We start from the raw sequence: 15,489 nt of genomic DNA on the forward strand, positions 1-15,489 counted from the left end.
TGCAAAGCACTTCAGCACATGACTTGTCGAAATTTCTGTGAGTGTGCATGTTGCTTTCGTTTGTCATTGCAATATGATGGTTCTTCTGTAACTTGAACATGGCAAAATGTATGTGTCCAAGGATTGAAAGATGAAACAGTTTGCAGGATCTCTTGTCGGAGGCAGTGGCCTTGGCCTTTGTAGGTGATCTGTGTCCTACATCACAAAATGTGAGCGTAGATATAATCTGAACAAGTCATTGTTAAAGCAAACGAATAAAAGCACACAGGTCACATTGTTTACACAAACCAAATACAAATTATCAGTAGTAACATTGTTTACAAGAGCAGGCTGAACCCTGAGCCTGCTGCTCCAAACCTCTTCCACCTCTCTGTTCACCCTGTAAAAACTATCACTAACCGAGCACTCGCACTCGTAGTAGCACCACTCAACCCGACCCCTACTCTAATCTTATCTCACTGGCATATTGGCTTCTGTCACTCTTCACCAACGCTACAGATACTGCGCGTGTATTCGGTCTCTGTTCTGCTCCCACCACACCTTCGCCCTGTCCTCGCCGAACTTCTCCCGGCTGCAGCAACGCAAGAATGCAAATTCACTTCACATGAGCACAAGTACCTCGGCGTAATTAGATGATGAATTGATGATTCTTGTTCAATAATCAGATAAGGTGTCGAGTATCGATAGATTTGGCGTGCCTGAACCGGACGCGGCGGAGCTCGCGGGTGCCGTCCCCGAACTCGCGGATGGTGATGCACACGCCGGGCTCGTCCTGCTCCACCCACTCCGTGGCCTCCAGGTCGCTCGCGTTGCTGACGGACACGGAGGCCTCGTCCCGGGACGACGCGGTGGCGCGCGACGCGTCGAAGGGTGGCGGGGCCGGGGCGGGCGCGGAGTTGAGCAGGTTGAAGTGGTGCGCCCACACGTGGTCCGAAGGGTCCGGCACGGCCGTGGACGGGTTGCACGTCGCTCGGCCCGTGGACGCCGCCGCGGCCATGGCCCTACACGAAGTGGCACGGGCGATCGGTTGCTCTCTGCCAACCGCTGTCGGCGGCAGTATCACCGGGCTCTCCCTCGTCGAGTCGGCAAGGGAGTAGAGCGAATCTCTCTGCACAACAAAATTTCAAATGGTGATTCATTTGATTATCGGCGGCGACAACACAAAAACGTACGCGCAGAATCCACCGGCCTAGACGTCGACGTACCTGCGTGGCGTCGTCGACGGAGGACGACGGGGTCGAGAAGCCCTGCTGCCGGCTGAACGTCTGCACGTTGTACAGCTCCACGACGCGGTCGTAGTTCTCCCCCCACCACCGCTGCGCCTCCCACTTGTTGAACATCTCACGGCTGCATACCCACACGCACACGTGCATTGCGACGTTAGTTCGTCACATGACCACAAGCCCACTACAAGCTCATTACTGTGAATGCATTGCTGGCGAAGCCGATCGATCGGTACGCACTTGAAGCGGATGCGCTTGAGGTCGTTACCGGCGCCGCCCGGGATGGAGACGAAGGTGATCTGCACGCCGGGCTCCACCTGCGCCGTCCACTCCCGCGGCACGCGATCCTCCTCCAGGACGACGACCTCGTCGTCGTCGTCGTCTTCCTCCCCGATGCTGTGTATCCAGCTCGCGCTAGGGCTCCTGACGTGCTGCTGCGCGCCACCGTTGATCTTGGCCATTTGACCCAGGTCCCACGTCGACGGGGCGGTTCTTGCGGCCACTGCGCTCGTCGTCGTCCTCATGTATTTAGTGTATGCCTCGGCGGCCCCGTCCGACGTGAAGCCCGAGTCATCGATGATGCCCGGGTACGCGGCGAGGCGGCTGGAGCGGTGGAAGCGGTTGCTCCTGAACGACGGGCTCCCGGCGGCCTTGTACTGACTGCCGGAGCCGGAAAATTTGAGCATCATGTCCTTCAGCTGAAAGCACATTTGTGGAAGCGTCCTCAGTCAGGTGTTATCTTTTTTTGACACGAACAAGCATACAGTTGCTCAATTTTCCTATTACGGTTGTGGGAACTCGTAAATTTTATGTACGGATGTACATGTATATTCAGATGCTAATCTTGGAGCAGCAATTGCCTTCCATTATACAATACGCGCACATTTCGTTCGGAGCAGAATGAAAGCACGCCTTGAAAGACAATCAAGCGTAAGCGAGAATTCAGTCTTTAAGTAAAGTTTCAATGATAACAACAGATGGTTAATGATAGATGATGTTCCGTTTAGGACCTAACATAGCAGGACACAAGGCACTTGAGCTGAGACTTCTGATTAAATGCCTAGACGAAGGCTATAGAACACACAAGAAATTAGACTAAAGCGCAGAACATCTTTTGTAAGCACCATCGCCGTTGGTGCGGATCATAATAACACCTAAAGGAATCATCCACAAACGCATGTGTTGCTGTGTGCGTATATATCTGTAAGTACGTTTTTTTCTGAAGGTAAATATATATTTATACTTCAAAGGACAGGAGCAAAAGTAAAGGCAAAGCGTGCAGTAAGCCAAGGAGGACGAGGCGTGTTCATGTCATGAGGACGCAAGCAAGCAAAGAGGATGCAGCTAGAAGAGGCCCAGCCTGGACTTAATCCCCCAAGCCATTTTCTTCTTTTACGAATCACGAGGGAGTAAAGCTCGGCTAAATCAACCAAAGAATGTCTTTCCAGCTTCCACAAGGGAGAAGAAGATCGCATCTTTCTCAGGATAAAAAAAAGTGAGAGAGAGAATAAAATATCACAATGGAGTACTGGCAACCAGGATTATCTATGGAGCAAAGAGGATAGACGAGTGGAAGAAGGTGAAAGCAAAAAAAGAGAGTAGGGGATGGGGGAACAAAAGTGACAAAATCAAATCAAATTGTGCAGAGTCCATACCCCGTCATCCATGCACGAAAAGCGGCCTTCGCCCACACCCCATCTACTCATGTAATCATATTCCACTGGGCCTTGACCGACTTTATCAACGGACTCTTAAAAATGCAATTTCGCTGTCATTCGCTCTGTACTTCCATTGTGCAAGAAACTATTTCGCCGTACTGACATTGCACCAAGAGTTGCATTTTTCACGACAAAGAAAATAGCATCCAGATTTTTTTATGGCAGGGAGAAAGCAAAGCCTGAGCTCCCTCTGTTTCTGTTTGAACGTCAAGAATGCAGAGACAACTAAGCAGGACAAGAAACAGCAGCTCCGCAGTAGTACGAAATTATGGAGACGATGAGCTGCGCAGAGAATTCAATTGACCGATCAATGCGTCGCATGGTACGTGGTGCTTACGGCCGAGACCAAAGGACATGGGGGAAAACGCAGCTCGACCCAACACCATATCTATCTCTTCTTGGCTTGTTCCTACGTCGAGCAGATAAGCCATATCTAGTGGTGTCACTGTCACATCCATAGTCCATGTATGGGGGAGTGTGCAGTACTAGACAGCTTACCTGAGAGGTGAGAGACTTGCCGCCGTGGGGCGTGGCGGCGGCGGCGGCACGGGAGCCGTCCTCCCCGCCGTCCTTGGTCGAGCACGCGATGCATGCCAGCATTTTCCAAACCTTGCAGCTGCTCAATCGATCCTCACCTGCCGATGTAACAGTACACACAAAAGTAAACTTGTGCCAAATCGAACAGAAACTTCAATAAAACAGTGAGGCTGAGGCAGACACCAGAATGCGCAAGAAACTGCATCAAACATTTCCAGATCAGACCACACTGCGTCCAGAACGACGAAGGAAGCACATGAACACGGGCACATGCATGAGCGAGGCGTGCAGCGCTTGCGGGCCTTGTGGCCTAGCTAGACGCAGTGTAGGCGAGCAGCAGGGTATCAATTCCAGGCCAGTGATGCCGTCCGTTCGAATGCGTGGCATGGCCACTGGTCTGCAACCACTCGCCATCAAGAGCTGCACGGCAACGTACAGTGCCAATAGAGCCCACGCGTGCGCAAGGGGACCCGACCCGGCCGTGTGTGCACGCGCCGGGCCGTAGAGCTCAGAGATGCCTCCATGTCCAAGGGCAGGCCACTGTCTCTAGCAGTCTAGCTACGCCATGCATGCATCATGCATGCTTGTCCCACTGAGCTCGCCGTAGCTAAGAGTAGGGGCACTATGGAGCAAGAAACGAGGTCAATGCCGACGCGAAGGCCGCTTTATATTGTACAGAGACGCTCCGGGAAAAGTGAAAGAATAGACGGATTGATTAATAAGTACCACATGCATGCGGGTCAGGACAGCTTCGATGTTTAGAGCTGTTAGTCTCATTTTTCAAAATTTATACCAGTCCTATATTTTCAATTCCCTATACCTTATATAGAAGAAAAATGTTAAGTTGCTTCGTGCTTAGAATAAAGAGATAGCTTTTTAAAATTATTCTTCAAGATTTTTTTCACATCTACAAAATAAGAGCTAACAATTAGCGTTTATTTTCACCTCCACTCATTTCTCTCTCCTCTAAGTCTGTAAAATAAAAACTCATTCAAATGTGAATTTATTTACTACTCCGCACCAGTTGAGCTAGTGTGCACGAGGGGCAGAGAAGGTTTTGCTCTCCGATGGAGTATCACCCTGAAGACTGAAGAGATGCTGGGGGCGACAAGAAACAAAAAAACAGCAACAATGACCAATAGTGGCAGCAGCACCCAATAGGTTAACAAACACTTGGAGCCAGCCAAGTCTACTACGGTATGTGGATCCTTGTGCTTTGAACGGTATGCGGGTCCTTGTGTTTTGAAAGTCCTACTTCATTTGATCCTTAATATAGGTACGTTAGAGTAACTTCAACTTATTTTCTATTTTCTATTTGTTTAAATAGAGAATTCACTATTTAGATTTCTTTTTCCACTTTTCAACACGCTTCAACCTGTTTTCTAAATTTTCCTTACTATAATTTACTCATCTCTATTTTATTAATATCGTGTAACAAACAAATAATTGTTTCATGTTTAAACAACATTATTTTCGACAGCTATATTTTCGACAACGTGTACTTGTGTGATATCTACTCTTACAAATTCTTACAACACATGTGCTTATAAGATAACTACTCTTACAACATATGTATTTATGTGGTAACTACTCTTAGAACATATATACTTATGTGGTAACTACTCTTACAACACGTATTCACTTATCAATTCTTATCTGCTCTCTCTCTCCCTCTCTCATCTCCTCACCTATGTAATAACAGTAACATGTGGTAGAAAACCTCTCCTATTTACTTAGATATATGGAGCAAGAGAGGATAAATAGGAAACCCAAAAATAGGAAGCTAAGCATCTCGCTCGCTATCGTCACATCTAACGAGCGGGATGAAAAACATGGCTCCAACCGGATGGCTATCTCGCTCGGTATTTTTATTCGCTTGCTATCCGGAGCCACATATACCCAGCGGGAATCGCTCGCTATCGCTATCTGGCTCGTTCGAACGAGAGGCTGACTGTGGGGCCGCTGTGAACAGTACTCACAACTCCGATTTCTTTTCATTCTCTCTATTCAAAATAGTGGTCTTTTGTTGCTTCAAAAATCTTAAATTTTTTTATATGAGTTCTATACAACCTATTTTAATTGAATTCATCCAAAAATCATGTGTAAAATTTAAAATAAAACTCTTTTAAAAAATATTACTTTTATAACTTTTAGTGTTAGTTAGGGCTTAAACAAATTTCTAAAAATCTAGAAAAAATTAATAATATTCTTCTTATACGATGGACTAATTTCTAAAATTATTTTTAGCTATAAATTATATGGTAAAAAAGTAAAATCATTTCTAAAATATAGGTGAGTGAAATTTAAGAAGCGAGATTTAAAAAATCGGTTAGAGTGTGCAGAGAAATAAAGAGAATCTTTTAGAGAGACTCACTATAGGAAAATATAAAGAGCGAAATTTAAAGAGTCGGTTGAAAATACTTTTAAATAGGCAACCAGCTCGATATGTTTTTTTATCATCTTTGCTAAAATTTAGGATAAAGAGAGTAGTAGGGAGCCAATTGAAGTTACTCTTACGCCATCGTCAAATTATGCAGTAGATACTTTGTCCAATAATATTTATAAAATTATATTATCTTAAATAGAAATATGTGACATCAACCTTATTTTGTTAATCTATATAATTTTTAGCTATTGATGGTTAAATCTAAAAAGATTTGACTTAGAAAAAACCCAAACGAAATTATATTTGGGATCAGAGGTAGTATTTTTTTCATTGAGAAATGCTTAAGAAGGCAAAACCAACAAAAAGCACGTATTGCCCGGATAAATAGACCTTTTAAGCGAAGGGGACCCATAATTACTTTTTCCAGTGACTGGGAGTGGTGCCCACTAGGGGGAAATTTGCAAACAATAGCTCTCCTGCAGCCCAGTCTCTCCTAGCAGCAATGGTACTCGGAGATTAACACTCACTAAACAAATTTACTAGGAAGAACCACAGTGATCAATCAATAATGGAGGTGGATGATGCCAAAGTGAGGTAAAGTTAACTTACTACTAGTTACCAAGCGCACATCAGCTATTGCTCTGTCTCTCCGCGAATTTCCCAAGCAGAACACTGCTTCTTGCGCCGCAGCAACAGTGGCGTCTGCTTACGGCTGCCGAGATGACCTGAAGAACAACTGCAAAAAAAATGGAACGATTATGTGAACAAGGGGGCAAATTAACAAACGATCCTGTCTCGATAAAGGACAAACGAGTACTCATTGCTGGGCAAGGGCGAAGGGTGTCCACGCCAGAGCAAAAGGTAACAGTAGGAAACAATGGACCCAAGAAAGGGTCGGAGATCTCGATGATCGACAGATAAGGCACGCCCAAAAGAAAGAAAAAAGGTTCAACATACGAATGGAGAAGCAGAGGAAATGAAGCCCGAATGCAAGTCTCCATTACCTCCTTGCTCCTCTTCTTCTCCGTGGCTGCCGCCTGCTGACGGGTGAAATGTCTGGAGCAGGTGGAGCGACGGATCCCTGTAGGCGGCGGCGGAGCAGCAAGATCCCGCGGAGACGACGACACGGAGCGGCAGAGCAATCTGCCGCCGCCTTTTGGATGGTAGCGACAGGCCGAGGAGTAGATTTCCTTCCCTTGTTTTTTCTCTCTTTCGAGAGAGAGCGAGAAGCAGAGGGTGGTGGTGAGGGGGGCAGGAGTAGGACTGGAACTGGACCCCGGATTCGCTCCCCGCCGTCTGATCCGCTCCCCCGAAATCGAGCGAGAGCGCGAGCCGACCGAGCCGTCTCCGCGTATTTATACGAGGCTCGACCGCTCGAGGGGGAGGCGAGGGGCCCCACGCGATCAGGGGGCCGTATCGGCCCCCGGTGACCGCCGGGAGGGCGCGATGCTTGCGTGGCGCGCCGCCCCCACCGGACAGGTTTGTGGGGGACGCACCGCGCCGTGGCGGGGAGCCGATGCGCAAGGGCAAGGCCATCAGCAACGGTGCCTGGTCGGCCTGGCATGGTGCGCCCGCCCGGCGGCCGGTGGGTCTGTCGACGTGCCGGATGGGAATGGGACGGGCACTTGGTTTCGATCTATGGCTCGGTGCCAGTAGGGCGCATCATTCGTGAGCATCATGACGGCGCGGTGGCTTTCTCGGCGTTGCATCATGCGCGAGATGGTTCGTGCCGATTCAAGTGCGTGCACCGTGCGGGTTCCCTCAAATGGTAAGCATGCTTGTTGCCTACTGTTCCCGTGGCCGTCTGATCCGGCTGGCGACTGGCTCCGGTGGTGTACAGCCAGAATGACTGATAGATATTACGATCGAGGCCCCGTGCACCGGGACTTGGCGCTCAATTTCAGCATGTACTTAACGACCGGTCAAGTCGATTTGGTTTGGTGGCGATGCGTTAACACGCATGATGCCCCCCTGCCTGCTTCACTCTACTGATCGACCGTAAGAATGGATCATCAGTTGTTTCACTGTACAGTGCCCCGGCGTCAAAGAAGATGATGTGACTAGTACTACAGTTGCCGTAAACGGAAATTGGAGTTGAACTTTCCTGCTCCAATCGGAGAAATTATAAGCAAGTTATGTTCACGCATGCTGCAGCTACGGGCTTACGGCACTACACTTCACATGCTGGCTACTTCAAATACGACGAACAAAAATTATATCTTCGAACATTCAACTCTAAAACGACTTTAATATGAAGAGTAAATTTTATAAAACTATAGATATTTTGATAAAATTATTGAAAACTAAAGATTTAGTGCTAATTTTATCGCAATAGTACAAATCTTTGTCAAAATTATCACAAAACTACATACTCAGCATCGATTTTATCGCAAAATTACATATTCTAGAGGAGTTGTTCCCAGCCCTGTTACCATGACGAACGGATCTCGCTTGTAGTCTTACAACAGTTGTCAGTTTATGAAACGAAACATCCAGAGCTTATAAAACTACAGATACTTTGAAAATATTATCGTAAATAGTAAAATTACAGATTTAACCAACAATTTTACAAAGCTATAAATTTAACATCAATTGTATCATAAAACTATAGATTCTATCACATATTTGTTAACCTCACGAATGTGCCCATATTTGCAGTCACATGAACTTCTGGACGATCCATTTTATGAGCTAGCAGCTGCTGTGAGACTGAAAACGAGGCACACTTGTAATGGTAACGAGGCTAAAACGATTTCTCTAGAATCTGTAGTTTTACGATAAAATCACCATTAGATCTATAATTTTATAAAATTATTGCTTAAATCTGTAATTTTACGATAATTTTACCGAAGTATATGTAGTTTTACAGAAAATTAACACTAAATCTATAGTTTTGTGAAATTATTGTTTAAATATGTAATTTTACAATAATTTTATCAAAATATATATAGTTTTACAAAATTTACTCTAATATGAATGGATCCAGATATATTTGCATCACTCAATTATTGGAAGACGGTGGCAGGGTCCAGAAATGGTATCGACTATGAACTTTTTCCTTCTCATTGACGGTTCAAATGGGGCACAAGAACGCTACCTTTGGCAATACGGCATGCTGCACTCGATTAAGTTCGATCTGCATAGTCCCTCGAGAGGCTTTGCGAAAAGAAGCGTTGGTAACGTTAGGCCCGAGCGCACAAAAGCAAAAGAGAAAAGCGGTGAGGTTGTAAGTGGTTGCATGATAGCAGTTTCTTGAGAACACACACCAAAGAAGCAGGTTACCATGGCATCGATCGAGGGACGGCATGGACACTTGGCCTTGCCTGCTGCTGGCGCTGCATGCGCGAATGGCCGCCAAGATGAGAGAGGGCACGAACACAGTAGCACGATCAGGAGTTCGTTTTGATTGAGAAATGAAATTATCCACTCCCTGCGCGGCATCCCAAAATTTAGTATATCCAGTTCAAGCCTAAATTTATTAGGTTTAAAATTAGCACGTTATAGATTTTAAGTACTGCTTGATTAACTGTCGTAACTGTAACGTTATACACTTAATTTTTAACTAATTTTATCATACTTATAGTTAAAAATTTGTTAGGCATATTTTTTATAATAAATCGTATTTAACTAACCTTAGTCACTATAAATTTATACACGGAACAAATTTAAACGCAGACTTTGCCAGCGCAGACTTCCTTGTTTTTTCTGAAGAGTTTGAGATGAGATGCAACGCTGGCGTGCTTGGAAACCACACGCAGCTATTGTTTAGGGACGGGCGTCATGATGCCTTTCGCTTCCTCCACCACATGTTTTGCCGGCAAGGCGGTAATCACCGGTGTAAAGGCTATCATTAGGTGACAGCCTCCGCTGTCTTTGCTTAGTTGTGTAGAGGATCAAAAGAAACAAAATGCTGATGACCGGCTGCCGCAGGGAAGCAAGAATCAAGCGTTCAAAACTATCGGAGAGATAGTAGCGTAGCAGATGTCAGTATTTGGGAGCGCAGCGATTGCCCGACTCAACAATGTTATGTTAGTTCCTGATCCCAAGGCGCATCACATCTCGCAAAGGAGCCAAAGCACAGGGAGAGCTCCGAGCGGCACGCCCCGGGGGGGGGGGGGGGCAACATGTCATGTTATAACCGTGTGTTTCGTTCCGTGCACACGTATCCCAACATGGAACGGTCAAAGCGGCACATACAACAAGTCACTGTTGACAGGACATACAGCCTTAAAACACATATCGCTATTACTTAAAAATTACATACTATTTTTCATATCAGATAAAATGATCTGTCACCTCCTCCCGAGCTCTGACATGTGATCCCTCCGATCCTATCAATGCACGTCGCGCTCGCTCCCTCGTTTCCTCTCCGATCCCCGTGACCACCACTCGTCTCCCCTCCCCCGATCCCTCCCAAGCGATGCTGCCTCCTCCCCGCTCGCTCCCTCCCGGATCCACGCCGCCTCCTTCCCGCTCACTCCCTCCCCGATCCACGCCGCACTCCACCTCCACTTCACCGTCGCACTCCCGCCCTGGTCCTCGTGCCGCCACAGCCGTCACCTTCTCCCCACCTGATCCTTCTCCTCCCCAGATCCCTCATCGTGCTCGCCGCACGCGTCATGCCTTCACGTCGCCCCTCCGCAGCCCTCCTCCTCCTCGCACTCGCTATTGCCCTCATCTTCCTCCTCCTCTCCCTGCCCTCCGCCTCCCGCCTCTCAAGCTCACTCGCCTCCGCCTTCGTGCTTCCTCCTCGCCCGCCCCCGCCCCGCCACCTGAGCGGGGATTCAAGAGGTGCATCGTCTTCGGTCATCGTCTACAGCGGTTAGGGCGGGGAGGAGGTTGTCTCGAGCACATAAGCTTCCAGCCGCATCCCCTACTACCCATCCAGCTACATCTTCGTCGACCTCCAGCCAACCGCCGCCCCCAAATCGAGCCGCTTATCCCCACCCATTCTATCTCCAACAAACTACTGTAAAACAAAATCCCTAAATCATAGCCAATGTCAATCCCCAGCTATCCCCAACCAATTTGAGTCCAGCTAGCCTCAAATCCCAACGGATTATGATCTTTTATCTCTTAGTTGCAGGTCAAGTTGTCGCCTATATAAAGGAAGAATCAATCTGCAGATGGGGATGGGAGAGACAGGCAGAGCTGCTGCCGCTACCCGTGCTTGGCCGGAAGTTTTGCTACCGAGGAAGGCCCTTGTTGCTGCCCATGGAGCGGCCACCGTCGTGCTGCCACCCAAGGAGATTGGCTAGCGCGCAGAGGGGGCGCGAGGAGGAGCACGACCGAAGCCCTGCTACTGCTCGCGGTGGCGGGTTTGTGCCTCCGACCATCGTCTAACGGGTCCCCTACCACGCTCTCTGGTCGCCGCCTGTGGAGAACAGCCACCACCATGTTGCGACCATTTAGTTTGCGCCGGTGAGCCGCCCTAATCCAAGTATGTCCTTTCTCCCCTTCTCACTGTGATTCGATCTGCCTCATGGGTGCATGGCTTTGTGTCGCGCCGGTGTTGAGTTGTGTTGTGTTGTGCTCCGTTCGTCGTTGTCGTTGAAGCTTGTGCCATGGTCGTGCGTACTGTTTGTGCGTCGTTTAATCTGTTTCTACCTTCGCCATGGGTGTAGGGCTTCATGCTGCGCCGATGTCGAGCTGCACGTGTTTGCTCTAGCCGGTGTGTCGTTGAAGCATTGTGAGGAACGATGACGTCCTAAAAGGGGTGTGTGAATTAGGATACTTAACAACTACTGACTCCAAAAACTTCACAAGATAAACCTATATCAATTTCTATCTAAATGTGTTCTAGGTTTATTTAGTGTGTCTAAATGTGTTCTAGGTTTATCTAGTGTGTCTACTCTACCACTCAAGAGGATTGTATACTCTACCACTCAAGAGGATTGTAATCTACTCTAGTAAGGTAAATTGCAATATGTAAATACGAAAACGTAAATAAGGTAGAGAGACAAACTCAGCACAAAAGATTTTTATCTCGTGGTATCGATAGCATGAATGCCACCCCTAGTCCACGTTAGAGCTCCACCAAGGATATGCTACCCGTTGGCACCTAGTCATGACTCTTGAGCCACCAAACCACCAAAGCAAGACCTCAAGCTGGATAAGCCATCAAGCCACTAAGGAAAGGTCTCACCACTAGTATCTCTTCTGGTCACTTGCCACTGTAATCACTTTGGAGCTTGAACCACCAAGGCAAGAGTCTTTACGTCCCTGACTCCCCGTACACGTGTTTTGCCACCGCTTCACACTAAGTCAGAGGGTCAACAAGTTTACCGGCGAGTCACCAATACTTAAGAGTGTCGGCGTACCTCTTGGTATAAGTTAATATCACTCTCTAATCCCTTATTCAAGCCGTAGCACATAGCTACAACTCACTCTAGACCTATAAGCATTAAACACTCTCTAATCTTGTGCTTAATCGTCTTGGATGATCACTTTAAGTATTTTAGTGGTTTGAATGTCTACTCAAGTGTCTATGAGATTCTCTGGACTCCAGTAGCATGCCACACCTTCAAATAACTGAGTGGAGGGATATTTATAGCCTCAAACCCGTCAACTAGTTGTTTTCCCAACGACTCAGAAAAACTGTTAACACCAGATAATCCGATGAGAACAGTAGTACTAATGTCGGATCATCTGTTGAGTACAACCTCAGAAACTAATTGTTGTAACTCCACTCAATACCTCTATGAACACTAGACACTCTGATGTACCTTCAAATCTATCATCGAACCTTCCAATGACTTATCTTGAGTCATGCATGTATCTACGATGCATCTTCTTGCTTTGTTTTTTTTTCCTTTGATTTGCTCCTTTGTGGTTGTCGTTTGTGATTTGTTGTTTGTAAAAAATAATCAAAAGGACTGTTTGAAAAAAAAAGGAAGTAATTTGAGTTCTTGTTATCCGATTGGATTTGATTGTCGCTTGCCAAATTAGTTGAGGAATCAAATTTCTTGTTGTCTTGGCCTGATCCGTCCAAATCATGATCGGCGGTGGCTGAGTCAATCTCATGCGGTCATCAACGGTGGTATCATTCTCACCGGATTCCGCAGTGTCCAACCGAGCTTGGAGGCTAGCATCGCAGTGGGGCTTGTTGTCGGGATCATAGCCTTAATCCTTGGGTCCTTGTGGTCACGTCGTCACTATGATCCATCATTATTGTCATCTGGCTTTGATCCATCTTCTTCATGCCCGACCGTACTGTCTTTCTCGTGGTTGTGGCATCGATCTAGCAATCTCGGCTCCCCTCATCACTGCATTGACAGGGCCTCGTGAAGCCTTCTAAACCTGATGTAGTGTTGAGTTGTATCTGTTATTAGCTATGGACTCTTTCTATACAATTTTCGTTTTTGATTGGATTTTCAAGTCAAAGAACTGAAAAAAAAAGTACGACCGACCGCATTAGAAGAATAAATCATTAGGCAACAGTCTAAAGGATAACCCACAATATAAAAATCATGCATGTCCAAGCCAAGAGACTTACTAAATGGAGTTAGCGCACCTAGTTATCCTAAATGAATCACACGAACGAACATGCTTGTGTCACGTAGGGAGATAACGAACAACCAAATAAAAAATATCTTTTTGGATTTCTTTTTCCTGTTCTCATCCCAATCTCAACCATTATTAATTTTATTCTATTAAGACTCTTTATTTAGATATTTTTCTTCTCAAACTGTATGGAAATTGAACTGCTAATTTATCATAATTTTTAATGCCAAATTTAACTATTTATTAATCGTATTTGATATGACTTTTGATAAATCTAGACTGTTGAATATTCATAACAGTAAGTGATATAAATTCTTTTTTTTTCTTCAAATTAACGTGATAATTTTATAGCTTGTAAGAGCGAACGTGAAAACTTCTTTTGCACCTCAAATATTAAGATAATAAATTATTAATTATTTATTTCTGGTATGTAATGCTAAGAAATAAAATAAAAGATGATAAGAAAGACATGGTGCTAAATAACTTCTTGCACATAATTTAAAGCGTAACAGATTTACCTGCTCATGCGTTTTGGGTTCTACGGGCAACTCCTAGATCGACTAGGACCCAGGGCCGGCCCTTGGGGGGGGGGGGGGGCGAGGACCGGCCCTGTAGTACCGCTTCGGATAATGCAATTCAAATCTCAACTCTCGACACGCATGCAGAGGAAATTTTCTTCTCCCAAGACCTAGTACTGTAAGAATGATCGTGCTGTATAGTTGAAGAATGCTCGAGTGTGAATGTACGTACACACCGGCTGCACCGTTGATGCATACGATGGCGCGGAGCCACGCCACGTACGCGAGCCGTCTGTCCCTGCCTTTCCCAAGGCTTCAGCTGGACAAACTTGGACAGGGCAAATCAGATCGTAACGTCATCGAACACTCTGCCAGCTGCTTTCGCTGCCCATCTCGCCATGCACGAAAACCGTCAAACACTTGGTTTTTGCCTCTGCGAAGTGGGAAACTCTTCCGTGCGTCTTTACTCTGCGCCCCCCTGGTGCCTGGCCACTCTAACGTTAAGCGTGAGCAGCAGCGCTGGGGCGGGCGAAAACGACCGGACGACGAGTGCAGCGGACAGATCGAGGTTTCGTGGAGAAAGCAGAGAGCAGGAGCCAAATCTTTCACGAAAGGAGGAGAGCAAGGAAAGAGCGCGGCTGGCGGGCGAGAAAGATTGTCGCAAAGACGACGGCCGCGAACTAAAGGTGGAACAGTACTGGCGCAGAGCGGATGCGATCACGTTGAGTTGGTGCGGCGTACTGCGTGCAGCCTTTGGGAAAAGGCCACTCGGCTCGATCGAGCCTACTACGCACCTCGCACCGCTGTTGGTGGTGTGGGTGCCGACCTCGATTGCAACGCCACGCTGCACCACCACCACTGTGCTATCGCTATTCCCTGGCTGCTTTGGGTCCAAGAAAGGGATCGTCGAGCTGTGCGGCGGAAAAGCCTAGCCCATCTCGGCCCACCGGAGCAGAGCCTGATAAAAGATCCACATCGCTCAGCGTTGTATTTTTGGGTCGTATCACTCGGCAACGTGGTGACCCCTCAAAGAAAAACACTCGGCAACGTGACGAGGATTGACAAGAACGGGAAGAAAAAAAGGTCGCTGTTTCTTACAGTAAGTTCTGCAGGCAATTGATTGCTGAACAGGAAGGCATGGAGCAGGAATGTACACAAACACGAACTCATGGAGTAAAAGCGGCGACAGAAGAGATTACGGTGCATCTCTTTGGGTGATTAGACGGTTTGCTCGATTTCGCGTTTGACTCGTCTGTCACGTCGGCTGCGCCATTTTTATGGATTTTATTAGAGATGAATGCACAGTTATATATCTCCTAATTTACTTCCTCTAATGGAGGATCTTACCCTTCTAATTCCGATCTAATCCGGTTATATAAGGAATGCCACCCTAGCCTCAAGGTTGCACAGTGCCCACCTCATCCGCCGTGTCTCTGCATGGTATCAAGCGATCCCTCGATCCTTTCTTTCCGCTGCCCACCACCCACCCACCAACCAAAACCCTAGCACCACCTCTCTTCTCCCTAGCGCCGCCGTGTTCTCCCCAACACCACCGTGTGTCCCCTAACGCCGCATGCGTTCCACTCTCCCTACTCTCCCCGATA

General features: G+C 47.0%; 1 protein-coding gene across 2 annotated transcripts; it reads right to left on the reverse strand.

The window, feature by feature from the left end:
* Positions 1 to 255: 255 nt before the first annotated feature.
* On the reverse strand, positions 256 to 7,179 carry LOC133919598 (protein Brevis radix-like 2). Of its 2 annotated transcripts, XM_062364036.1 has the most exons (7): positions 6,869 to 7,179; positions 6,484 to 6,600; positions 3,440 to 3,576; positions 1,464 to 1,921; positions 1,206 to 1,347; positions 699 to 1,108; positions 256 to 571 (listed from the first exon to the last, which is right to left on the reverse strand). In XM_062364036.1, exons 3-7 carry the CDS (start codon positions 3,539 to 3,541, stop codon positions 493 to 495), a joined length of 1,191 nt encoding a protein of 396 aa, XP_062220020.1. In that variant the 5' UTR covers positions 3,542 to 3,576; positions 6,484 to 6,600; positions 6,869 to 7,179; the 3' UTR covers positions 256 to 492. The 2 variants fall into 2 exon arrangements, with proteins under 2 accessions (XP_062220020.1, XP_062220019.1); XM_062364035.1 differs by having other exon boundaries at positions 256 to 1,108; positions 6,474 to 6,600.
* Between the last annotated feature and the right edge of the window lie 8,310 nt (positions 7,180 to 15,489).

Source organism: Phragmites australis, chromosome 5, assembly GCF_958298935.1.
Source record: "Phragmites australis chromosome 5, lpPhrAust1.1, whole genome shotgun sequence".
Classification (NCBI taxonomy): Eukaryota; Viridiplantae; Streptophyta; class Magnoliopsida; order Poales; family Poaceae; genus Phragmites; species Phragmites australis.